Source organism: Hyperolius riggenbachi, chromosome 9 (genome assembly GCF_040937935.1).
Source record: "Hyperolius riggenbachi isolate aHypRig1 chromosome 9, aHypRig1.pri, whole genome shotgun sequence".
NCBI classification, from domain to species: domain Eukaryota; kingdom Metazoa; phylum Chordata; class Amphibia; order Anura; family Hyperoliidae; genus Hyperolius; species Hyperolius riggenbachi.
This window is the reverse complement of record NC_090654.1, coordinates 136,864,081-136,892,064: the sequence shown is the minus strand read 5'-3', so window position 1 is coordinate 136,892,064 and position 27,984 is coordinate 136,864,081. Positions and strand designations below refer to the sequence as shown.

The 27,984-nt window shown below is 45.9% G+C and overlaps 1 protein-coding gene and 1 long non-coding RNA gene across 4 annotated transcripts in view; one reads left to right on the top strand and one right to left on the bottom strand.

The window, feature by feature from the left end:
• Positions 1 to 27,984, top strand: part of DCST2 (DC-STAMP domain containing 2) — a 149,213-nt gene that overhangs the window by 32,499 nt on the left and 88,730 nt on the right. For all 3 annotated transcript variants that reach the window (XM_068253567.1, XM_068253566.1, XM_068253568.1), the window contains exon 4: positions 19,129 to 19,317. In XM_068253567.1, the coding sequence (XP_068109668.1) occupies positions 19,129 to 19,317 (189 nt within the window). The remainder of the gene's footprint in view (positions 1 to 19,128; positions 19,318 to 27,984) is intronic.
• Positions 19,919 to 27,984, bottom strand: part of LOC137532728 (uncharacterized) — a 33,416-nt gene continuing 25,350 nt past the window's right edge. The window contains exon 3 of the long non-coding RNA XR_011023975.1: positions 19,919 to 20,214. This is a non-coding gene — a long non-coding RNA (uncharacterized lncRNA). The remainder of the gene's footprint in view (positions 20,215 to 27,984) is intronic.

Sequence of the window (27,984 nt, the reverse complement as noted above, 5' to 3'; positions counted from 1 at the left end):
ATGTATACGCTCCCAATGAGGAAGATAAACTGTTCTATGATACGATCAGGAATGAGATATTGATGTTGGGGGATACCAAGATAGTACAAGGAGGAGACTTCAATGCCATTATGAATACATTAGAAGATAGGTCCAAGAGAACACTTGCCAGTAAATCCACTACCACCAAATCCCAAATACTAACTGAATACTTATCATCCTCAATGTTATGTGATAGCTGGAGGGCCTTACACCCAGATAATGAGGAATATACTTTTTATTCTATACCCCACGATGTGTGGTCTCGTCTGGACTACTTCTTGGTTACTCCCTCATTGATGCCTCAAGTAATTCAAACGGAGATTCTGGACCTGGTGATATCAGATCACGCTCCCATACAATTGACATTTTCTACCATAATTCCTAAGGGCACAGACATCATATGGCGGTTTCCTTCTTACTTATATGAAGACGAAGGTTTTGCTCAACTGCTTTTACAATGGTGGTGGGAGTATAAAGATGACAATTCCTCGCACATAAGAGACATATTTTTATTTTGGGAAGCAGCTAAACCGACACTCAGGGGTAGAATTATAAGTTATTTAGCAGGGAAGAGGAGGAAGTCACATGAAGCTTATATGCTATCTATGGAAGAGCTTCGCTCAACCCACAAATTATTTCTTAGCAACCCCACCCCTGAATCACGTTTAACATGGATGACAGCAAAACAAAAGTCAGAGGCAGATTACAAAATTAGAGAGAGATACCTAAAATCGTATAGAGATCTATATTTTTATAAATATGGAAATAAAATGGGGAGCCTTCTATCGAAAATGTCAAAACCTCCACAAATGTGCACTGTGATCACTGGTCTCAGATCTCCGTCGGGTCAGATTCTTAATGATCCCAAATCCATAAATACACTCTTCGGTAAATTCTACAAAAACTTATATGAGCAGCCGGATGCTCAAATTCTAAACTCCTCAACCCCACACTGGCTTGATGATATCACTCTCCCGACCCTAACGGAAGAGGATCTGTCGGCCCTAAACGCACCGATAACCCCAGAAGAGGTAAGCGCCACAATTAAAGCCCTGTCAAATAGAAAGGCCCCGGGACCAGACGGGTTCACCCCCGAATTTTATAAGATCTTGAAACAGGAACTAGCCCCATACCTTGTTTCTTTGTTTAATAAGATCCTCAAGGAAGGACAATATCCTTCATCAGCGAACATGGCTTACATTAAATTGATTCCAAAACATGGCAAGGACCCTTTAGAGCCAGGATCGTATCGCCCTATATCCCTAATAAATCAGGACCTTAAGATCCTTTCAAAAATAATGGCTAACAGACTAGCAGATTTGCTTCCTAGGCTTGTGAGCCCTAATCAAGTGGGATTTGTTCGACACCGATCTGCTATAGCCAACATTCGCAAAGTACTGATAGCCCAAGACCATGTCAGAGCTTACCCCAAATCGGGCAAAACGTACGCTTTATTGCTAATTGATGCCGAAAAGGCCTTTGATAATGTTGGCTGGAGCTGGTTGGAGAAAATATTAGACAAAATGAATATCCAAGGGGGAATTAGAAAATTAATTGGGGCCATGCATATCAATCCTAAAGCTAGAGTCTACACCCCGGGCTTTCTATCAGAAGAATTTATATTACAAAAGGGCACTAGACAAGGGTGTCCTCTGTCTCCCCTACTGTTTAACCTGGCACTGGAACCTCTAACTCGGATATTAGATAGAGAGATAGAGGGGATAAAAATTGGCGAGGAGATGATTTCTCAAGCCATGTTCGCTGATGACATTCTATTATTTTTAAACGATCCAGAAACCCAACTCGACAAAATATTTGAAATTATGAGCGAGGTAGGCTCCCTGAGCGGGTTCAAAGTAAACGTAACTAAATCTGAACTGCTTTATCTATCTCCTTACGCTCCCAGATATACCCTGACACACCTCCCAGTCAAAGTCAGCTCGGTGGTTACATACCTAGGTATAAAAATTCACAAAGACCCAAATATGCTATATTCTCTAAACTATGACACATTAATTAAAGACTTAATACGTCAACTAGCTAGCTGGGAAAATTTACCAATTAACCTTTCGGGGAGGGCGGCATTAATCAAGTCAGTCTCCTTTGGTAGGTTGTTGTATCCCTTACAAACTATACCATTAATGCTGAGACACAAGGATATCCAAAATCTAAATAGAGCCTTCACTAGATTTCTGTGGAGGGGCAAAAAATCGAGAATAGCTCTCTCCAAGCTGTCATTTCCAAGAATGTGGGGGGGCCTTGCGATACCAGACATCCGTCGCTATAATCTGGCTTGCCTGACCAGACATGTGAGGGACTGGATAAATAAAACTAGCTACTATTCAAACTATTCCCTTGAGGCATCCTTTTCTGATCCCTGGTCGCTGACTGGCTTACTACACACCCCTCAAAAATACATGCCCCCCAAACTTAAAAATAGCAGAGTTATCAAAGATACGGTGATGGCCTGGAGAGCCCTCAGGAAATTGCATGTAACATCACAACAAATCTCGAAATACATGCCACTGTGGGGTCTACCAGGCTTTCAAGCAAGTCTTGCTCATGGGGGATTTTTGTCCTGGCTGGATAAGGGGGTAGAAAATCTTGGGCAGCTGTGTGACTTGCGCAGGGGGAGACTTTTATCATTCTTAGAGATCAGAGCAAAATTTGGAATACCAAGGAATCATTTCTTGTACTATGGCCAATTACAGTCGTATGTGCATAGTAAAACCAGAGATATACAATCCATAGCCACTCTAGATTCTTTTGATAAATTTCTCTCCCCCCATCGGCCACATCAATCACTCTCTGAAACACACGCTAAATTGCAGGAAATAAATATGGAGACTAAAGCCCAGCACAATTTCTCTAAATGGAAAAAAGATTTCCCAATTGAAAACATAGAAGGGAAAATTCTTGAGGGGTACAGAGTAGTACATAAATTGGTTCCAGGGGAAAATTGGAGAGAATCACAACTCAAATTAATACATCGGGCAAAATATGCTTTTAACATAAAATACCGGTCACCCCCTGCGCATTATTCACCAAGATGCCCCAAATGTTCTCTGCAAGATGCCGATCTGTTCCATTGCTTGTGGTCTTGTCCATCAATAGTAGTATTCTGGGATAGTGTACTGCTATATATTAAGCGAGTGTGCAATATACAACTTAATCCATGCCCGCTTATGCTCTTGTTCAATTACGTTGAAAGCACTGGGTCTGACCCTGCTGCAGCGACTACACCAGTTGTGAGCAAGATGGCACATCTGATTGTGGTGGCAGCGCGTAAAGCCATTTTTAATAGATGGATTTACCCAAATGTCCCCACTATGTGGGATGTGCAGGAAGAACTTCAACATCTCTTTAACCAGGACAAGTTGGATTCCATTATGCATAAAGACAAGAAAACAGCGGGTTTCTTTAAAAAGTGGAAAAGCTTTATTCTCGCAACTCTTACGGACTCTGAGATCAAAACCTTAATGGAACATTTCAAATATACAAAATGGTTTCTCACAGAACATCTGCAGGGATCCTTGGGTAGACTAGACATAACATAGAAGATCGTTCTTTTATGGACGAATAACTCTCTGAGATGACAGAAGGGGAGGGGGGAGGGAAAAGGGGGAATAGGATATAGGGGGGGATATACGGGAAAGTATGAGCTTGTCATTTGAATCCACCTTGGAATCAAACAAATGTTTGCTATGAGAAGCTTAAAGCAACGCATGTCTTGTAATTGTTCTGTTTGTACAAAGCAATGTGACTTTCTGTATGTTCACCTGTTGGGAGAAAAATAAAAAATATGTTTTAAAAAAAAAAAAAATACACCCCAAAACACATTATACTATTTCTCCTGAGTATGGCGATACCACATGTGTGACACTTTTTTGCAGCCTAGGTGCGCTAAGGGCCCAAAGTCCTATGAGCACCTTTAGGCTTTACAGGGGTGCTTACAATTTAGCACCCCCCAAAATGCTAGGACAGTAAACACACCCCACAAATGACCCCATTTTGGAAAGTAGACAACCCAAAGTATTCAGAGAGGGGCATGGTGAGTCCGTGGCAGATTTCATTTTTTTTTTTTTGTCACAAGTTAGCAGAAATGTAAACTTTTTTTTTTGTTTTTTTTTTCACAAAGTGTCATTTTAAAATAAAATCTTCTATGAACTCACCATGCCTCTTAGTGAATACTTTGGTAGTAGCATTAGGGTATTGTACCGTGACAGGATGTAAGCCCGACGAAGGCTGCAAGGCCGAAAGCTTGCTAATTCTTATTCATTTTTAGTTAGCCAATAAATGGTATCATCCTGATTTAAAACTTCTTGAATACTTTGGGATGTCTTCTTTCCAAAATTTAGTCATTTGGGGGGTATTTATACTATCCTGGAATTGTAGCACCTCATGAAACATGATGCTCAGAAAAGTCAGCGATGCTTCAAAATGGGAAAATTCACTTTTTGCACCATAGTTTGTAAACACTATAACTTTTACCCAAACCAATAAATATACACTTATCGGATTTTTTTTAATCAAAGACATGTAGCACAATAAATGTGGAACAAAAATGTATATAGAAATTTTACTTTATTTGAAAAATGTCAGCACAGAAAGTTAAAAAAAAAATCATTTTTTTGACAAAATTCATGTCTTTTTTGATGAATATAATAAAAACTAAAAATCACAGCAGCAATCAAATAGCACCAAAAGAAAGATGTATTAGTGACAAGAAAAGGAGGTAAAATTAATTTAGGTGGTAGGTTGTATGACCGAGCAATAAACCGTTAAAGCTGCAGTGGTCTGAATGGAAAAAAGTGTCTGGTCCTTAACCACTTGAGGACTGCAGGGCTAAACCCCCCTAGTGACCAGGCAATTTTAAGCTAAATTGGCCACTGCAGATTTAAGGCCAAGCTGCAGGGCCGCACAACTCAGCACACAAGTGATCCCCCCCCCTTTTCTCCCCACCAACAGAGCTCTCTGTTGGTGGGGTCTGATCGCTCCCCCCATGTTTATTTTTTTTAAAATAAATATTATTGTTTTGGTTTTTTTGTTAAAAACCCCTGTTTCTTTAAGTTTATTCCCTCCCTCCCTCCCTCCCCACAGCCAGCCAATTATGGCGATCGGCTGTCATAGGCTTCTGCCTATGAGAGCCGATCGCTCTCTTGTCCCCCATGGGGACAGCCGTGTCATACGGCTGTCCCCAGTGCAGCGCTGCTGCTCATCGCAGCGCTGCACCTAGTAAATAGACGGCGTGATCGCCGTCTAACAGTCTCCCGAGCGGCAATAGCTGCTCGGAGACTGAAGGCGGGGCGGAGCTCCGCCCTCCGAGCATGAGATGCGCGCGCACCATGTGCGCGATCTCATGCAAAACAGAGCCCCAGGACTTTACGTCAATTGGCGTTAGGCGGTCCTGGGGCTGCCGCCGCGGCCACGCCTACTGGCGTGACGCGTGCGGCAGAAGGTTAAGGGGTTTTAAGACTGCAGTCCTTAAGTGGTTAACTATATCTCTGAATTACTGTATTGTCCAAACATTAGAGGGGATGTGACGTACCGGTAAATAATAAAAATGATTGGTTTTGCCCACATATGGTCAGATTGGGAGTACAGTTTAGGTAGAAATGTACGTTTACCTGTCAGACTTACCTTCATATCTGCTCCCCTCTCACTACACAACTTAAATAATGCATAACTGCCAATAAAAATAAAGCTTAAATATATATTTTAACTCTAAGGGCTTGTTCCCACGGACACTTTCCTGGCGTTTACCTGCAACATTTTTTTGGGATCTACCTCTGTCCCATGCAAGTGAATGGGAGCATTCGGGACAAGCTTTTCCGGGCTTTCATGAAAGCCTGGCGGTAGATTCAGGCGTCGCGTCTCGTCTTGAAAGCAACTGTAACGGCTGGCTGGTTATGCAGTGCACGCACTGAAGATAGCGAGAGGTGGTGCACCGGGAAGTACAAGTTTATTCAGGGAAGTGTAGACAATGGTGCTTTTAGACTGTAGCTTAACCTCGAGATACCGACCAGCACTCTACTAGCCAGTACGTGACGAGAGGCCGGGACACAGACAGTCGGTACAGGAACCGAAACGGGTAGATCGGATCAGGCAATTGGATAGTCAGGAGGCAAATCGGGTCGGTACACGGATATCAATACAGGTATATAGGATCAGGCAATCGGATAGTCAGGAGGCAAATCGGGTCGGTACACAGATATCAATACAGGTATATAGGATCAGGCAATCGGATAGTCAGTAGACAAATTAGGTCGGTATACAAATATCAATACAGGTCAATAGGATCAGGCAAACAGATGGTTAGGAATCAGGTTAAGTCGGTACATGGATAAACAAATAGCACAAACCTACTCTAGCTCTCGGACAGCAACCTAGCTAGCCTAGCAGACGCTATAACTGGCGCGGAGGACCTGGTCACCTCCGGAACGCGCGCCGCCCTCTGGCGTACGGCGTGCGCCCTTTGAGATGCACGCTCTGGGCACAGGAAGAAGCCGTGGAGCGCAAGCCGGAAGAAGACGCGTCCCCGCAGGAACAAGGATCAGGCAGTATCATTACAGTGCCCCCCCTGAGGAGTGACCTCTGGGCACTCTAACCTCAGTTTGTCTGGGAATTTAGCATGAAATTCCTGGATTAAATCAGGAGCATGTACTTGTCGGGCCGGAACCCAACACCTCTCCTCTGGCTCGTATCCCTTCCAATCAAGGAGATACTGTAAAGAATTCCTGAATTTTCTGGAATCTAAAATCCTATCCACCTCGTATTCGGTTTCCCCTTCCACTGTTACTGGTGGAGGAGGGGAAGAGGAAAGTTGAGAGGGCTCGGCCAGTTTCAGAAGCGACAAATGGAACGAATTCCTGATTCTCATGAACTCTGGCAACTTCACCTTGTAGGCTACCCTGTTCAGTTTTTTTAGAATAGGGAAGGGACCTATAAACCTGGGGCCCAGTTTTGGCGTTGGTTGTCGCAATGGGATATGTTTTGTCGACACCCAGACCAAGTCCCCTAGTATGAACCCAGGCTCAGGTGACCTGCTCCTGTCAAAGGCGGATTTCTGCTTCTGCACAGCGACTTGTAAATTCCTCTTGGTTTCCTTCCATATGTCCACCATATGCTGCAACCATTCTTCCAAGACAGGTAGGTTGGACGGCAGACCCACAAGAAGAGAAAACTTGGGGTCAAGGCCGGTGACCACTCTGAAAGGGTGCCCGTGGAAGAATTCACCCAGTTGTTATGGGCGAACTCTGCAAATGGGAGGTATTCGGCCCACTGTTCCTGGTTGTTGGAGACAAAGCAACGTAGATACTGCTCTAAGGATTGATTCACTCTTTTGGTCTGGCCATTAGATTCAGGATGGTACCCTGATGAGAACGCCAAATCAATCCCCAGGCGAGAGCAGAACGACTTCCAAAACTTGGACACAAATTGAACACCTCGATCAGAGACCACCCTTTCTGGGATACCATGGAGTCTGAACACATGCGTAATGAAGAGGTCGGCCAACTCTTTGGCTGATGGCAATTTGGTCAAAGGGAGGAAGTGAGAAATTTTGCTGAAGCGGTCAACGACCACCCAAATCACTGTGTATTCCCCAGTGGGGACACATCGGTCCAAGGTTTTGACGGTATGGGCAATGGAAGGAGGAAACCACTGGGAGCTGCTCTAGAAGTCTTGTTGCGGGCGCAGACAGGACATGCTTTGACAAAGGCTCGCGCATCTCGAGTTAAAGAAGGCCACCAGACCAGGCGAGTCAAAAGCTCCAGAGTCTTGGCTTGACCAGGATGACCTGCAATCTTACTTTCATGAAAGTGTTCAGGACCTTAAACCTCAACTGCGGAGGAACATACAGAACACCTGGTGGTTTCCCAGAGGGAACATCATCCTGAAAATGAGACAGACTCTCTACCAGGTCCCCATTAGGGCTAGGAGTTGTTGTGGCGGCGACAAAGCAGTGAGTGGGCAGGATGGGTTCAGGGGCCTGAGAGCAAGGAGGATTCGGACAAAAGTAGCGGGACAGGGCATCTGCCTTAACGTTCTTCGGGCCGGGTTTGTACGTGATTGTAAATTTAAATTTGGTGAAGAACAGAGCCCACCGGGCTTGTCTGGGGTTTTATCTCTTTGCAGACTCAATGTATTCTAGGTTTTTGTGGTCTGTGAAGACAGTAATCGGGAGATGATCCCCCTCGAGCCAGTGCCTCCATTCCTCAAATGCCCATTTTATGCCCAGCAACGCGCGATTGCCAATGTCATAATTTTGCTTCGCTGGGGAGAACTTCCTAGAAAAGAAGGCGCAAGGATGCAGCCTTTCCGGAGAACCTGAATACTGGGAGATGACTGCCCCTACCCCCAGCTCGGAAGCGTCAACCTCTACCACAAAAGGACGCGAGGTATCAGGATGTACCAAAATCGGGGCTGAACAGAAGGCCTCCTTCAAGACTCTGAAGGCCTGACAAGCCCGGGGAGTCCACTGGGTAGGATCTGCCCTTTCTTAGTTAGGTCGGTTAGTGGTGCCACCTGGACTGAAAACCCTTTAATAAATCTCCTATAAAAATTGGCGAAGCCCAGGAATCGTTGCAGAGATTTCAAATCGGTGGGCTGTGGCCAATCTAACACTGCGGAGACTTTGGCTGGATCCATAGTCAGTCCTGCACTGGAAATAATGTATCCCAGAAAAGGGCACTTGATCAGTCTCAAAGGTGCACTTTTCTAATTTGGCATATAAATGATGCTCTCTCAACTTTTGAAGAACTGCCCAGACCTGCTCCCGGTGGACTGACAAGGATGGGGAAAAAATTAAGATATCATCAAGATAGACAATAACGAATTTCCCCAAAAAGTCCCGTATGACGTCATTGACGAATTCCTGGAAGACGGCCGAGGCATTACAGAGCCCGAAGGGCATGACCAAATACTCGTAGTGCCCCTCATGAGTATTAAAGGCCGTCCTTCCACTCATCCCCCTGGCGAATCCGGATGAGGTTGTACACCCCCCTCAGGTCCAATTTGGTGAAAATTCCTGCCCCTGCAATTTGCCCGAACAGATCGTCAATTAACGGCAGGGGGTACCGATTCTTTCCGGTTATTTTGTTCAGTCCTCTGTAGTCAATACAGCGCCTGAGGCCCCCGTCTTTCTTCTCTACGAAGAAGAATCCGGCCCCTGCAGGAGAGTTGGAAGGCCTGATAAATCCCTTCTGCAAGTTCTCCTTGATGTAAGTTCTCATGGCTGTTCTCTCAGGGGCAGAGAGGTTAAACAGGTGGCCACGAGGAGGCATAGTCCCAGGGAGTAGGTCAATGGGGCAATCGTATGAGCGGTGTGGGGGCAGCTCATCAGCCGCACAGGGGGAGAAAACATCAGAAAACATGTTATACGGCTCAGGGATGGAACATGACTGTACCTGAGGGCTGCGGAGAGGCAGAACAGAGATACAGTTATTCTGACAGAAGCCAGACCATTTTACCAGCTGACCCGCCTGCCAATCCAATACCGGGTTGTGTTGTCTCAACCATGGCAACCCTAAAACTAAGGGAGTGGATGGCATACTCAACAGGAAAAAGGTAATCCTCTCTGCGTGCAGTGCTCCAATCTTGAGGTGCAACTCTGGAGTTACTGCCATGGGTTGTCCCAGTTGTAATGGAGAATCGTCAATGGCAGTGACTTGGATCTGCTTTTCTAGCGGGAGGGCAGGAATATTCAGCCATTGGGCTACCGCAAGGTCCAGGAAATTCCCGGGTGCCCCACTATCAAACGCCTGCTCTGCAAATGTCTGCTCCTGCCAATCCAGACAGACATGAACCAGAAAACGTTGGGTATTTGGAGGAATAATCTGCCCGCCCAAGAAAGCTCCCTCTGACTCTCCTAGGCACTGGCGTTTCCCGACTTTTTCTCAGGGCAATTCCGCACAAAGTGTCCCGTTCCCCCACAATATAAGCAAAGCCCCTGCGAACGCCTCCTGGTTCTCTCTGCTACTAAGAGCTTAGAGGACCTGATTTGCATGGGCTCCTCTTCAGTAGCAGCCGCAGCGGGAGGAGATACAGCAAGAGAAGGATTGCCACCCGCTGATCGCTCCTGGCGACGCTGCCGCAGACGACGATCCCCCCTGATAGCAAGGGTTATTGCTTCGTCTAAGCGGGGGGTGGAAAATTGACCAGGAGATCTTTCACTGGTTCTGACAGACCGTTGACGAACTGATCTAATAATGCTGGATCGTTCCAGCGAGTGTCCACGGACCACCGCCTGAATTCTGCGGCATAAACTTCCGCGGTATTCCTACCCTGTTTCAAACCTCGAAGTTTTTGTGAGGCTGTGGAGGTGGCATCGGGGTCAGAATATAAAACTCCCATGGCCTCAAAGAACTCTTCCACAGACGAGAGAGCAGGGTGTCCCTGTGGAAAGCTGAAGGCCCAAGCCTGTGGGTTTCCTTGTAACAAAAAAATCACAAGAGCTACTTTCTGGATTTCTGAGCCAGAGGATCTAGGTCTTACAAAGAAATACATCAAACAGGAGTTTTTGAAGTTGCTGAAAGTGCTACGATTGCCAGAAAACTTCTCTGGGAGAGGAAGTTTTGGTTCAGCTATTGGCCCCACAGGATGAGGGGGTGCCATAGGTTCTACTGGGGGTTCAGGCGCCCCCATGCCCACTGGAGGAGCATCTTCAGGAGCGGCTGTGGCCTGCGCTTGGGCCTGAGCCTGGGCCTGTGCTTGGGGCTGTGCTTGGGCCTGAGCTTGGGCCTGTGCTTGGGCCTGCGCTTGTACCAGTGGAGAGATCATATCAGCGAGGCCTTTCATAGCCTCTGTCAAGGCATCAATGTGACGCTGAAGGTCCTCCATAATAATGTTTTTCTGGCCAGTTATAATGTAACGGCTGGCTGGTTATGCAGTGCACGCACTGAAGATAGCGGGAGGTGGTGCACAGGGAAGTACAAGTTTATTCAGGGAAGTGTAGACAATGGTGCTTTTACACTGTAGCTTCACCCTGAGATACCGACCAGCACTCTACTAGCCAGTATGTGACGAGAGGCCGGGACACAGACAGTCGGTACAGGAACCGAAATGGGTAAATAGGATCAGGCAATCGGATAGTCAGGAGGCAAATCGAGTCGGTACACGGATATCAATACAGGTATATAGGATCAGGCAATCGGATAGTCAGGAGGCAAATCGGGTCGGCATACAGATATCAATACAGGTATACAGGATCTGGCAATCGGATAGTCAGGAGGCAAATCGGGTCGGTACACAGATATCAATACAGGTATATAGGATCAGGCAAACGGATAGTCAGGAGGCAGATCGGGTCGGTACACAGATATCAATACAGGTCAATAGGATCAGGCAAACGGATGGTTAGGAATCAGGTTAGGTCGGTACACGGATAAACAAATAGCACAAACCTACTCTAGCTCTCGGACAGCAATCTAGCTAGCCTAGCAGATGCTATAACTGGCGTGGCACGGCGTTCCCGGAAGGCTTAAGAGGACCTGGTGACGTCACCTTCGGAACGCGCGCCGCCCCCTGGCGTACGGTGTGCGCCCTTTGAGACGCATGCTCTGGGCAGAGGAAGAAGCCGTAGAGCGCAAGCCGGAAGAAGACGCGTCCCCACAGGAACGAGGATAAGGCAGTATCATTACAGCAACATGTTGCTTTCAGAGGCAGTTAATGTCGGGAAACAGGTGTAGGGACCCAAACCGCTAGCCTTAAAGGCTTCCCAAAAACCTTCAAAAGCTAGCGTCTAAATGCCGGCATTTAAACACCGGCATTTGAACGTGGCTTTCGCTCGGCGGAAGCCTGTGTGAACCAGCTCTAAAGTAGTGATCCATGTCAAGCTTTCCAAAAGTAGCATATACAGCTGCTTAGGGAAAATATCTTAACCTTGAGTAGCACAGAGTGATACATTGTATGATATGTCTCCTCTTTTCCGCCAGCTCTCCGCTGCCTTCACCTGTATAATCATGCAACCACTCCAGACTAAACTGCTGCTGTGTCAAGCCTGGTACTACACATCCAATATGAAAACCACAGTATATTGCCCTGTTGGCAATTAACTGGCCAACAGGGACATTGCTGGGATCCTGGAGGATTCAGGGCACCCTGCTCAACTGAACAGTACCTTGTGCCTGTGTACATGGGGCTCAGCCGCACCGCGAAGCGTCCGTCACACCACCGCTTCCGCGGACAAGATTGTGTGCTGCACAGTGTCATTCTCTCATCCCCCCTCGCTTGCTGCATTGCCTGGCGTTAGACCTCAGAGCAACGGTGGCCGAGGCCCAGTGATGTGAGAGCAAGAGGTGCCATGCACAGGGCAGCGCTGTATAGTTTAAATCCAGGTAGTAAGCGGTGATGTCACTTCCTTTATACAACGCTGCCCTGTGCATGGCACCTCTTGCTCTCTTATAACTGAGCCCCTGCCAGAGATCGTCCCCAAATTTATTGCACTGGTGCCCAGAATGTTTTCCTGCCACTTTGCCCACCTGTGTGCCCCTGATGTCATCTTTCTCTCATCTCCCTTGGCCCTCGCACGCTGCACTACCAGGCAGTGCAGCGTGCAAGGGCCAAGGGAGATGAGAGAAAGATGACATCAGGGACACACAGGTGGGCAAAGTGGCAGGAAAACATTCTGGGCACCAGTGCATTAAATTTGGGGACGATCTCTGGTCCTTCCCATTACATTGTCTGTTTCTATTTCCTTGCACTGTTGGTTCAGAAAAGCTTCCTTATATCTGCATTAAATTCTCTGGAACTCTGCATTCAGCTGTGCAAATTTTGTTTAGTTACTAACATGCTCAGCTTTTATGAGGTAGTGAACGCTAATGTAGATATTGGGAATGCTGCAGATGTGATATGCTTGGACTTTGCAAAGGTCTTCGACATTGTTCCCCACAAAAGTCTGGTGCAAAAGTTGAGGATGCAAGGACTGGGGAATAGTCTGTGTGCATGGATAGGGAACTGGCTAATGGACAGAAAACAAAGAGTTGTGGTCTATATGGATCATATTCAAAATGGGTGACTGTTAGCAGTGGGGTCCCACAGGGGTCAGTACTGGGTCCAGTGCTCTTCAATTTATTTATTAATGTAGTAGATGCAGTAAAAAGCAATGCTGTTTTTGCAGATGAAATAAAATTGTGCAGAATCATCAACTCTCAGGAAGATAGTGACATATTTCAACAGGATCTGGATAGGATGGCTATATGGGCACATAAATGGAAGATGAAATTCAATGTTGAAAAATGTTAAGTCATGCATTTTGTTCATACCAATGGTCTAGCACCATACAAAATAAACGGATACAGATGGGGACATCAAACTTGGAGAAGGACTTACAGTAGGAGTACTCATCGACAACAAGTTAAATAATCTTATTCAATGCCAAGCCGCTGCAGCTAAAGCTAACAAAATTTTGGGATGCATTAAAAGCGAAATAAAAACTCGAGATGCTAGCATAATATTGCCCATGTTTAACTCTCTAGTAAGGCCACATCTGGAATAAGGAATTCAGTTCTGGGCACCACATTACAGGAAAGATATTGCAGTTTTAGAGCAGGTGCAGAGACGGGCAACAAATTTGATACGAGGGATGGAAGGTCTCACTTACCAAGAAAGGTTAGATAAACTGGGTTGGTTTAGTCTAGAGAAAAGATGCCTTACAGGGGATCTAATTAACATGTATAAATACATCAGAGGGCAATATAAAAGCTTGGCGGATAAGCTTTTTGTCCCTAGGCCTTCACAAAGGACTAGAGGACATGATCTGCACATGGAGGAAAAAAGTTTTAGCCATTTATTTAGGAAAGGGTTCTTTTTACGGTGAGAGCGATTAAGATGTGGAATGCATTGCCACAGGAAGTTGTTATGGCAAATTCTATATCTGCATTTAAAGGAGGCTTAGATGCTTTCCTTGCGTTGAAAGACATCCATGGCTATAATTATTAGGTAATGCCCAGTGGTGTTGATCCAGGGATTTTATCTGATTGCCATCTGGAGCCGGTAAGGAATTTTTTCCCTTTTGGGGCTAATTGGACCATGCCTTGTAAGGGTTTTTCGCTTTCCTCTGGATCAACAGGGATATATGAGGGAGCAGGCTGGTGTTGTACTTTGTTTTCTGGTTGAACTCGATGGACGTATGTCTTTTTTCAACCCAAATAACTACAGGTAGTCCCTGACTTATGAACGCCCGACTTATGAGCGACCCGAACATTTTTAAATTGGACTTGTAGTTTTTGAGAAAATTGGTTTTAAAAAAATTCAAATAAAGAAATGGCTTTTAAACTTGTATAAACAGGTACAAAGGGCAGAAGTGACACAGAGGGGGATACTGGAAGCACAGGGAGCAGGTACAGGGGACAGAGATGGCACAATGTTCCGACTTAAGAACAGATTCAGGTTAAGAACGAACCTACAGTCCCTATCTGATTCGTTAACCGAGGACTACTTGTATGTAACTATGTAACCATTGGCTTTTGCCTCCTTTCCTCAGCAACTTTTAAAACCGCAGTAGAGAACCATTTTGCCTTCTTAATCTTTCATCATCTTAGTATCTTATTTGTTGCAGCCTCTTGGATAATCTCATGTACATCCGTTTATAGAGCCTCAGGCATTCTGTCTACTAGATAAAATCCTCTGAAAGTTAACTAATGTCAGTTAAATCTGTATTTAAGTAGGAGTCCCCTCATAAACCACATCCTGAAGCATCAATCTCCAGGAGTGCAGCCAAGATGTTTTCAGAGAGCTCTTTCTGTGCCCCGACCCTTTTCTACATCAATTCCCAGCAGATTAAATATCTGTGGTAGTGTAATTCTGGGGGCGGGGGGCATACTTTCTGACCACCCAGCGCAACAAGGCTAAGTAGCTGGATAATGGAAGAGGCTACACAGGTTGCCCAGAGCAACTGCAGCTCTGGGCTTCCAATATCGCTACAAATAAGACACAAAGTGCGATGTTGCGCTGCCTATGGTCTGAGTAACCAGACAAAGAACAAACAGACCAGTCACCAGCAAGCATCCACACAGGCCAGACTACAGGAAGGAGCGTAACTAATAGCAACCGCAGCCTATAGTTACGTTCCCAGAAACTAGAGTAGCAGGAATACTACCAGTCACTAACGTGGTGATGGCAGAATCCAAGCTATCAGGATAGTGGACTTCACTGACCCACCGCAGATGCAGCGAACGTCCATCAGGCATGGAAACAAGACAATAAACAATAATACAGAAAAATAACAAATGGCTCAACTAACGGATAAATATATATTAGCAAGTCTGCATATATATTTATCAAGAAACTAGCTAAAGCACAAGTAATAAGGTCGCATTGAACTACAATAACAGATCTATTACAGAGTGACAAAGTGCCCAGCAGACCAGCGTACTGATTGCTATGTCGGGCCGAGTCTGAAATGGGAGGCAGACTTTTATGTGGACATCAGCCAATGGATGCAGACATGCAAACTCCCACACAGCCAGTGGCGGACATACGGCCGTGCAGGCCGTGCCGCCGCACGAGGGCCCCTGAAGTTCCGTTTTCTTCAGGGGCCCATTAAGTTTTTAGTTTTTTTTTATATATATATATATTTTTTATTATTATTTCCCCCGGGGGGCCCCGACTCCTATCCTCCCTCCCTCCCTCACCTCGGGGGGCCCCCCTCCCGGTATGCGCGGCGAGCGGCAAATCCGGGTCTCCAGGCAGACGCTAGAGGGCTCAGCCGGCAGCCGCTTGGTCTCCAATATGTCGACAGAGTTGGCGACATATTGGAGACCAAGCGGCTGGGCCTCTAGCGTCTGCCTGGAGCCCTGAAGACTTCCTGCATTTGCCGCTCGCTCGCTCTCCCGCCGCGCATATCGGGAGGGGGGCCCTCCGAGGTGAGGAAGGGAGGGAGGGAGGATGGGAGTCGGGCCTCCCACCCGGATACTCAAAGGGCTACCTGCCTACCCACCCGGCTTCCTTCCTGCCTACCCACCCAGCTACCTAACCACCCACCAGGCTTCCTACCTACCTACCCACCCGGCTACCTAACCACCCACCTGGCTTCCTACCTACCCACCCGGCTACCTACCCACCCACCAGGCTTCCTACCTACCTACCTACCCACCCGGCTACCTAACCACCCACCAGGCTTCCTACCTACCTACCCACCCGGCTACCTACCTAACCACCCACCTGGCTACCTACCTACCCACCCGGCTACCTACCTACCCACCCACCTACCTACCCACCCGGCTACCTACCTACCTACCCACCCGGCTACCTAACCACCTACCCACCCGGCTACCTACCCACCCACCAGGCTTCCTACCTACCCACCCGGCTACCTACCCACCCACCAGGCTTCCTACCTACCCACCCACCCGGCTACCTAACCACCCACCAGGCTTCCTACCTACCTACCCACCCGGCTACCTACCTAACCACCCACCTGGCTACCTACCTAACCACCCACCCGGCTACCTACCCACCCACCAGGCTACCTACCCACCCGGCTACCTACCTACCCACCCGGCTACCTAACCACCCACCAGGCTTCCTACCTACCCACCCGGCTACCTACCCACCCGGCTTCCTACCTACCTACCCACCCGGCTACATACCTAACCACTCACCTGGCTACCTACCTACCCACCCGGCTACCTACCTAACCACCCACCCGGCTACCTACCTACCCACCCAGCTACCTACCTAACCACCCACCCGGCTACCTACCGGGCTAGTTACCAACCCACCCACCAGGCTACCTACCCACCCACCAGGCTACCTACCTACCTACCCACCCACCAGGCTACCTACCTACCGGGCTAGTTACCAAGGGCTACCTACCCACCCACCCACTCACCCACCCACCAGGCTACCTATCCACCCAACCACCCATGGGAGCTGCGCGCCGGATGGAGGCTGGGACAGGAGATCTGCTGCTGCAGGTGAGTAAATGTTTTTGTTTTTTTATTTATATTAGCAGGTGTATGTTCTGGGCAGGTCTGCCACATGATTGCATATATTTTCTGCGCAAATCTGCCGACATGATTGCATGTATTTTCTGGGCATATCTGCTGACATGATTGCACGTATTTTCTGGGCATATCTGCCGACTTGATTGCACGTATTTTCTGGGCATATCTGCCGACATGATTGCACGTATTTTCTGGGCATATCTGCCGAAATGATTGCACGTATTTTCTGGGCATATCTGCCGACATGATTGCACGTATTTTCTGGGCATATCTGCCGACAAGATGTGTATTTTATTGAGAAAACCTGCACAATTATGTGAATTTTCTGGGGAAAGGGTCACCAAAACTTGGGCCCACTGTCTTTGCGTTGCACTTTTCAAGGGAACCTGAGGTGAGAATAATCTTGAGGCTGCCATATTTCTCTCCTTTTAAGCAATACCAGTTGCCTGGCTGCCGTGCTGGTCCTCTGCCTCTTATTCTTTCAACCATAGACCCTGAACAAGCATGCAGCAGGTCAGGGGTTTCTGACAATATTGTCAGAACTGAGAAGATTAGCTGCATGCTTGTTGCTGGTGTAATTCAGTTTATTACTGCAGCCAAATAGATCAGCAGGGCCAGCAGGCAACTAGTATTGTTTAAAAGGAAATAAACCCTCACCCCGAGTTCGCTTTAAGTTAGTTAGCTCCGCCCTCATCCAGTCATTGCCACGCCCATTTTCTATCCACACCTATTTTTTGCCGCGGCGCGCGATGTAGGGGGCCCACAATTACAATTTTGCACAGGGGCCCACTGCTGGCTGTGTCCGCCACTGCACACAGCTGAATGGTAATTACTAAATCCTTAGCTGGTCTGATCTGCTAGCTGACTGTGAATGCAAAGGACTTTCATAACAAATACATGCAGTATTATGCAACAACATGCATGCAGGAAATCCAAAGTAATCTGGCTGCAGTTCAGCTGCCGCAAGCAATTGGTGGAATGATGACAGCATCCTGAGCTGCCCTGAACTGCAGAGCGATTGCAAATGACAATGAGACTTATTGCGAATGCACAACTGAATGCAAGCAGATAAGCCAGAACTGCCCGTTTGCAGCTCCACTGCAACGGACAGAACACGTTACAGGAGGGATCCTGACAGGTAGAATATGCTAGAAATTGATGCCCCAACGTACTTGCCAAATAATATATTTTTTTTAATTCCAATCAATTTTTGGCTGAAATCTATTGAAAATGTATTTGTAGTGTGTGGAAGGATTCAATCCTTTTCTGATCTGATTCTGGTCACAAGGGGATTGAGGGATCTGAGAGTGATCTGAAAGGGATCGATCATTTGGCCATATCGGGTGGCCATCTATTTATTTATGGGTACCTTATAGGACACCTGAACAGAGAGAGATATGGAGGCTGCCATATTTATTTTCTTGAAATTTACTGGCAGTCATGTTGATCTCTTTGGCTGCAGTAGTATAGGGATCACATACCTGAAACGAGCATAGGGCTTATCCAGTTAGACATCAGTCAGAAAAATCTAATCTGCATGCTTGTTCAGGGTCTATGGCTAAAAGTAGTAAAGGCAGAGGATCAGTGGGACAATGTTAAGGGCCCATTCACACTTGCTGATCGCAAAACGCTAGCGATTTTGCTAGCGTTTTGCTTTGGCGGTTTTTGGCGATTAACGCCCCAAAAAAATCACCATTCACACCTGGCGATTTTTTATCGATCGCGTTTTGCGCTTCTATAGCATTAAAACGCGATCGACGGGAAATCGCCTGAAAATGGTGCAGGCTACGCGTTTGCGTTTAGCGTTTTTGGGCGATTTGCTGCAAATAGCGCAAATCGCCCAAATGAGAACAGGCCCATAGACTTTTATTACCCTAGCGCTTTGAAAAGCGCAAGTGTTTGAGCGTTTTGCCGAAATCACCAACAAAATGCTCAAGTGTGAATGGGCCCTAAAGGTAGCTATGCTTGCAGTATGCCTATAATGCCTCCACGTTGGAAAGTAAGGTGATAAGCGCTGTGGCTGGGACCTATAACTTATGTATAGTAGTTGTGTCCAGTGGGTAGGAAATGATATGTATTCCAAGTTGTAAACCCTGCCTCTTCCTTCACCCTCCACTTCAGCTTCTCCTAACCATTTCTAATTCTGATCTCTTTCTTTTAGGAAACTTTCTGCAGAAAATCTGGAAATTTATCACAAACATCGGTGAAGTGTGCAACAATGAAATGCTGCGCCCATATAAGAAGTGCATTAAAGACCTGGACGATGCCAAAGAGAACTGCTTTCGATTAAAACTGAGCTTCCTCTGCGAAATAGTGGAAATTGGTAGACCTGCCTGTAACCTCGCCAAAAGTGAGTACAGTAGAGGCATATTTGTTGAATTGCTAGTGCATTCACACTACAAATCAGTTATTACTTAAGTATAAAGAAACTAATTTGCAATCGGTTTGACCTGGCTTTGTCATGGGTTCCTTGCTATGATGAGTGTAGTGAACAGTGTTGCAATCTAGGTGTACTTTATCAATAATTATAGCATAGGTTCTTAAAGGTCCTCTAATAAAAGTTCTTTAAAAAGTTCATCAGAAGAGTGTGTCCTCCTCCACCAGCGTCTGCGCTCTATTTAGGGTTCAGCAGTGGCCCTTTAACAGTCTCTATAGTCTTAATAGTTAGCGCTCCGCTTCTTTATCACTTAAAACAGTAGCCCCCTTAGGGATTGCACGCACCTAGCCGGTGCGAACACTGTGAGATTGGTCAGAGATTTGCTCAAAACGTCTCCATCAGACAGTCATCAGGTCAGTGGCTGAAGTCCAGATCTTCAATCAGTGATGCTGCTTCAGACTGTTTTTCCAGAAACCTCATGAGAGAACAAAGGGTCTCATAGCGTAATTCCGTACGAATAAAAACAACTTTATTATAGAAGCTACTCACAAACACATGGTTATGCACAGCGCTCAGAGTGTTAATGGGCTCTCCCCCGTGCCTCCCGGACCGGCTCGTTGGATATCTCCGCAGCAGGGACCTCCGCGTTTCGTCACACGCGTGACTCATCAGGGGCGTGGTTAGCCTTCGGACGTCAGGTGTATTTAAAGCCATGCGAGGGGCTGTCTTATCCGTTGCCGCCCCTTTACAGGCAGAAATACGTTCGCATTGGACCGAGTTAGGTGTGCATTACTATTGATGGAATTAGTCTCGGATGTTGACATCAGCGTTCCAGCGTGGGAAGCACCCATACGCTGGTTTGGCAAGCCGCTAAAGTAAACATATATTGCACTTGTGAGAAAGCCCATTTTACAGTGGCATAAGTTTTAATTTCTTATAAAACATCATGTTAATTGAAAATTCTTAAAATTATACAGACGCACCCTAGTGGTCTATTACAACTTATCAGTGTATTCATATACAAAAGAATATAGGCCATCTTGTGGTCACTTTAGTAATTACAATCATTCAACAGTAGAATTAAGATAATATAAAAATATATATAAATGTAAAAATAAAAATATATATATTCTATGTAAACTTGTTACAAGTTACAAAATGTAGATCCTATGCCTAATGTACATACAGGTGTTGATCCTCAATTTCTATATATGGCCTAAGAAGGGGGGGAGGGGGTTCAGCTATTAGCAATGTAGCGATTAAGATCTATCTCGATGTTGTTTCCCCTTGGTTGCATGGTTCCCATGTTGTAGATCCATTTTGTTTCTTTTCTTGATATCTCCCTTGTTTTGTTATACCTTCTACATGTGTAGTTTGCTTTTTCAATTCCACAAAATTTTAGTGTACTGAGGTCAGAACTATGTAAGATTCTGTAGTGTTCAGATACACTATGTCCCACGAATCTTCGCCTGATGTTCCCTATGTGGAATTATTTATTTATTAGGCATAATAATTGTATAAATAAATAATTTTTTTTTTTTGTTTTGTTTTCAAAGTTTTATTGAAGTTTTAAGGTTTTAAACAATTTGAACAGTGCATAACATATCAGCACAGAGGGAACAAAAGGAATATCTTGAACAGGTATGCTCATCATATAAACATTACATAACAGGGGGGATGGGGGTAATGATCAGTAGTACAGCTAGATAGTCATTTGTATCATTAAAATCTAAACACTACCATCAGGAAACTTCAAATAGCCCTCAGAGGACATAGTCCAGCTATCTGGGGCTTGCTAAAGAGAATCGAAGGGATGGGGGAGGGCCCAAACAAGTAGCGGGCCATTCAATTACAATCCTGGGTGCCCGTCGTCCTGCGATCGACAAGCAGGCCAGGAAAGGTTATATCAATTAGCTTCATTTGGGGGTCATCTGGGTAAGAAGGGGGAGAGAGAAAGAGAAGAAGAGGAAAGAGGAAGAGAGAAGGAAGAGAAGACAAGAGGAAAGGTCCACCTCACAGCCTTGTGATGAAAGAAGATTCCAGACTTGAATGTTCTAGACGGATCCAGGGATCCCAAATTCTCTCAAACTTCTTGTGGGTATCTCTGAGGATACTGGTTAGCTTCTCGCTGACCATAATTGAGTTAATTCTAGATTTTACTTCGGTAATGGAGACCGAGGGCTTTTTCCAATTTCGTGCAATTGTCATGGTAGCTGCAGAGAGTACTACTGAGGCTAATTTATTTTGCGTTGAGGTAAGGGATCCTATTTTCCCATGTAGTAAAGCTTGCCAGGGGTCTCTAGCTATGGGCTGACGAAAGAGGGAGGAAAGTAACTTATATACTTGGCACCAGAAACGTGTGAGTCGTGGACAGGTCCACCAAGTGTGTAACATGTCACCGGGTACTCTACAGCCTCGGAAGCAATATGGGTTTGCAGATGGGAATACCTTGGCTATGCGTGCGGGGACTAGGTACCAACGGGTCATAATCTTATAGGCAGCTTCAACTATATGTAAGTTACAGGAACAGCTGGAGACTCTGCTCCAGATATCCAGCCAGTCTTCTCTATCTTTAGGGCTGTTGAGGTCGGCTTCCCATCTGGAGGTGTAGAGATGTGTTACAGGGGGGGGATGGGCGGGTCAAAAGTCCATATATTGTAGAAATTAAACCTTTGGTGTTAGGGCGATGGAGACAGATATTTTCATAGGGCGTTACAGTGAATGGAGGTTCTTTGTCCTGAATAAGTGATTTAACCCAATGTCTTATTTGTAGATAACGAAAGAGTTCTCTGGGAGGGGCCTGGAATTTCTCTTGTATATCTGTCCAGGAAAGAATACCCCTGGATGTAAGGAAGTTTGTTGCATTGGAGAGGCCTTTCGAGCTCCACCATGAGAATGCTACTGGGTCGTCACAGCCTGGTGGGAACAGGGGGTTATTGACCATTGGAAGCAATGGTAAGAATGAAGACTGAAGGTTTGATGAATAGCGAATAGAGTCCCATACCTGGAGGCAATGGGTCATGGGAGGGCTAAGTGAGGGGGGTCTTGCTTTCGGGGGGAGCCATAAGAGGGTACTAGGGAGCAAAGGAGCACTGTTCGGTATTTCTAGGAAGACCCAGAGGGGGGTATCTTGTGTTTGGAACAGCCGAGTAAGATGGGCTATAGTTGCTGCCCGATAGTATGACGTGATCTGTGGGACCCCTAAACCTCCGTCGGATTTGTGGGCGAAAAGAGTTGTTTTACGAACTCTAGGGCATTTGCGACCCCATATAAATCCCATAATTCTGTTCTGGAATATGCGTAAATAGTGGCTGGGGACTTGGACTGGGAGGGTACGGAAGTAATAAAGGAGCTTGGGCAGAAAAGACATTTTAATGGCATTAATCTTCCCTAACCATGATAGGGGGGAATGGGACCATCTGTCCGTCAGTGCCGACAGTGACTTTAATAACGGGGGGTAGTTAGCCGCAAAAAGGGAGGCGTAGTTAGGGGTGAGGATAACTCCCAAATAGGGTAGGGATTGGACCCATTGAAAGGGGCAGGATTCCTTCAATCGGTTAAGATCTGAGGCGGACAGGGATACTCCCATGGCCTTCGATTTTTCCACATTGATTTGAAACCAGATATTCGGGCAAAGCGGGCAAAAGCTAAAAGGGCATTTGGGATTGAGATGTGGGGCTGTGTTAAAAAGAGTAAGGTATCGTCTGCAAACATAAGAAGTTTGTGGGATAGTCCAGCGCAGTCTATACCTTTAATCTCAGTATTATTTCTTAGATAACATGCAAAGGGCTCTAAAGCTAAGATGAAAAGCAAGGGAGAAAGTGGACAGCCTTGTCTTGTGCCCCGTTTTATAGCGAAAGTCTGGGAACTATGACCGGAAAATCTTACAGAAGCCGTGGGGCTAGTGTACAGCCCTTGGATCCAGTTCAGGAAGCATGAGTCTAGGCCCCATTTATGAAGGGCAAGTTTCAGGTAGGACCAGGAAAGGGTGTCGAAAGCCTTAAAAATATCTAAAGATAGGGCTACCCCTGGGATTCTGCGTGAGTGGAGATAATGGGTTAAAAGGATGGCCCTCCTGGTGCTATCTTCAGCCTGCCTCCCTGGAACATATCCAACTTGGTCCCGATGAATCAGGGCCGGGAGAACTTTGTTTAACCTCAAAGCTAATATTTTACCTAATAGTTTGAAGTCTACGTTGATAAGGGATATGGGGCGAAATTGATGGACTGCGTGATGTTCCTGCTCCACCTTAGGGACCATTGAGATGTGAGCCGTAAGCATGGAACCTGGAGGGGACTTGCCATCGTGAATTTCGTTATAACATTTCGCTAACTCTGGAGCTAGAAGGTCTGATAGTTTTTTATAGTATTGAGCCGAATATCCATCTGGGCCTGGGGTCTTATTGGGTTTTAGAGTTTTAATAGCTGAAAGAACTTCAGCAGTGGAGATAGGGGCGCTCAAATTAGTTGTAGATTCTAGGTTTAGCTTTGGAAGAGGGATCTGATCTAAGAAGTCCTGAGCATCTTGGTCAGAAGCGTTGGGAGTGTTAGAGTATAAGTCAGATAAAAATTTAGCAAAGATGTCCACGATCTTGCGGGGATTGGCGGTGATCTGTCCCGAACCGTTGCGGAGTTTTAGCATAGTCGGGAATAAGGGTTTGTTTTTTAGGCATTTAGCTAGTAGGGCAAGGGGTTTGTTGGCGTTATAATAGTATAATTGTCTACGCCATCTAAGCTGCTGCTCGACTTTATCTGTTAATAGGAGGTCTAATTCTGTGCTTATGCGATCCTTAATAATTCTATTAATCCGGGAGGGAGTACGTTTCCACTCATGGACTGCTTGATCCAGTTTGAGGGATAATTCTTCGATTTTCTGATTCCGTTGTTTTTTAATAGCACTAGCTATTCCTATTAACATCCCTCTTATGGTAGCTTTGTGCTCTTCCCATAAAATTAGAGATGAAGCTACAGAGCCTGTGTTATCGGCAAAATAATCTTTAACTCTCCCTTTCAGCTGGTCGATGATATCTGCCCTGGATAGCAGGGAGTCATTCAAGCGCCAATGAAAAACTCGGTTAATTGGAAGCAAAGCAGAGCAACAGATGGAAATCGGGGAATGATCAGACCAAGGGGTCGTATGAATTTTAGCAGCTAGGGCGAGGTGTAAATGGTGTTGCTGGACTAATATATGATCAATTCTGCTGAAGCTGTCGTGGGCGTTGGAATAAAAGGTAAAGTCTTTGGTGGAGGGGTGTAGCTCTCTCCATACATCCACATAGCCATATTTATCTAATAGCTCTTTGATTTTGGTACCTTGGGGGTCTTTTGTGTCTGAAGCAGGGTAAGGGCCAGTGGATTTTTGTCTGTCCATTTTAGGGTTGAGAGTGGCGTTTGTGTCACCAGCTATTATGATTTGGCCCTCGCCGTGCTGGGTGAGAACCTGAAGGAAATGTGAGTAGAAATTAGATTGGTGTGCATTAGGGGCATAGTATGTAGCTAAAGTAATCTCTCTGTCATAGATGGTGCCAATTAAAATAAGATACCTGCCAGTAGGGTCGGCAATATGTTTCTTGTAAGTAAAGGGAAAATTCTTTTTAAGAGCTATTAGAACTCCTCGCACTTTTGTACGGGCGCATGCAAAGTAGACAGTGGGATTATGGCGGTTCAAGTATTTGGGGCAGGTGGTTTGGTCCAATCTGGTTTCTTGTAGGCATACTATGTCAGCTTGGCTTGCTTTGTAGTAATTAAATGCTTTGGAGCGTTTATGTGGGGATCCAAAACCCTGGACGTTATGGGAGAAAATTTTAAAAAATGAGGAAGTCATGGAGGATCAGTATATGCGAACGGGCTAATTTGGAGGACTGTGAGGTGGAGATTTCCAAGGTGAAGAGTAGAAAAGGGAAGAGAACAAGAGAGAGATAGTAGAGCAATTGTGGAAAAGAGAAAGTATAGGAAAGTAAGAGAAACCCAGTTCCCTAGTAACAAGGGAACTGTAGCAAGTTGGATGGACGACCCTGGAGGGGTCGGATTCGAGGGGTACTCGAGAGGAGTAGAGTCCCAACAATTGAGGGGCTCCGGCCAAGTCATTGGGGGACATGTATTGGCCGACTGCTATGCTGGCGTATTTCTTGTGTGAAATTTGGGGTATGAATCCTAGCTATTAGGAGCAAGAGGAAGGTGTGTGTGTGTGTGTGTGTGTGTGGGGGGGGGGGGGGTAATTCTCTGTAGAAGTTTAGGATACGGATTAGTGATATTAAGTAGTTTGGTATATATAGAAACCAACCAGAAAGTCAGCTCAAGGCAATATATAGTATTATCCTCCTGCATACATTGGAGTGGATATTCATCACATAGGAATATAAAGGGAGGGGAGTATTTTAATTAACATATTAGAGGTGTTTCGTTGGTCTTTATAATTATTGGATCTAGTTTCGATCATTTGTGCAGAGGGAAAGAACATAGCTAGTCAAATCTATAAATAAAGATGACTAGCCATTTATGTGGAGTTGTCGCCCTCAAGTGGAGAAAGGTAGTATCGTATTAGATAGAATTGTGTGAACAGTTACTGCTCGCTGTAAATTTAGGGTCTAAGTGAAGTCGGAAGACTTAATGATCACTCCGATGGATGCAAGAGGAGGCTAAAGCAAACAGTAATTATCATAGTTTCAATCCATTCGATGGGATATATTATACAGTTTAAGTCAAATAGACAGTAATTAGAATGAGCCAAGTGGGGGAGGATAACAGGGAAAGAAGGAAAGGGAAGGGAGGGGGGGGGGGGCAGCGTAATGTTGAAAGGTGTTCTTAGGTGGTCTTAAGACCTGCACCTGGGAAATTAAGGAAGGGGGGGGGGGGAAGAGACGGGGAGGTGAGAAGAGGGGCAGGGGAAAGAGGGGAGCCTAGAAATATATGTCTGCAATGGGAGAGGAGCAGAATGCAAAGAAAAGACAGAAACAATTTAGTTTGTGAGACAGTGCTACATCATTTGAAGCATAATCTCAGTGTCTTCTAAGCATAATATATTCAAACATGTATTTAACGTGCATATGAACAATAAGTAAACTAAACTTATCTAAGCAAACCAGAGTGCAGTCTCGCTATTGAACCTAGGACTACATATTGAGTGACTAGAGACCTGGTGATTAGTTCAATGAATGTAGGAGAACGTTAGAGTGTGTATGGTAATGACATTCATGCAATCAATCTAGTTGATAAGGTATTCTGTGTAATCTACATCAGTTAGGCCAGGGGCGTCTCTAGCCATTTTGTCACTCCAGGCGAGAAATCCTGTGGCACCCCCCCCCCCCCCCCCGTGATTGCCCCCAGTCCCATACCCCGCACCCCTCATGGTGAACACCACTCCTGTGGTGAACCCCACCCCCAAGACCCCCGAAAATCATAATGCAGCAGCGTTTCACCAGAGAATGTACTTATTGCGGCATGGGTTCACCAGAAAATAGTTGTTATGCAGCAGAGCGTTTCACCATAAAATATACTTATTGCGGCATGCACTCACACACACCACACACAGTACACACACACACACTATACACACACACACAGTGTACACACACACACACAGTACACATACTGCACACAACATACACACTATACACAGTACACACACACACACTATACACACACACAGTGTACACACACACACACACAGTACACACACTGCACACAACATACACACTATACACAGTACACACACACACACTATACACACATACAGTGTACACACACACACACAGTACACACACTGCACACAACATACACACTATACACAGTACACACACACTTTAGACACGCACAGCACAGTACACACACTATACACACACACACACCACACTATACACAGCACACAGTAGACATACACTATACACATACAGAGATAGGAGGAGTGGAGTGAGACTGAGAATAGCCTGAGATGGAGCAGTTTATCTGTATTGCAGTCCCACATTACACAGAGACTAGTTGCTGGTAATAGGACTGCTGTCCCTGCCAGTCTCTTACACAAGTCAGCAAGCAGCCCTCCTGGAGTCTAGGGACTTTCAAAACTTTTCAACCTGTTTAAGACCTTATCTGCACTTGCAGTCATTATAACAATGGGGAGAGACCAGACAGATTTTTTCCCACTGACCCTCCAGACGAGTTCTACATCATGCTGTGTATATTTACCAGCTTGCCTGCCCTCTAATTGCACTTTTATCAGCTAGCCTAGTGTTTTACATTGCCTTACATCAACAAACCTGAATACAGCAGACACAGGACCAACCCTAAATCATTGAATGAAAGGCGGCCTGGGGGGAAGTCAATGCCTGGCTGCTACACAGTCTCTACATCCACGCAGTTACCAGTAGCAGAGAGAGAGGGACTGAATTCTCAGGAGTCGGACTCAGGAGCTGATGATGCTGTACTCCTCAGATCCCTGACTAGGATGAGTGCCTTCTCTCACTGACTCATTCATTACTGTGGTTCTTTGAATCATTGAGCTGAAGTCCAGTCAGCCCCGCTGCTGCTGTGTAAACTGACACCTGAGTCAGCTGAGAGGCATTTCTTCTCTCACTACTCAGTGCAGAAGCGCCCTTGCCTCTTCCTGTCGCCTTAGGCAAAAATTTATAGCTGCCTAATGGCTCGG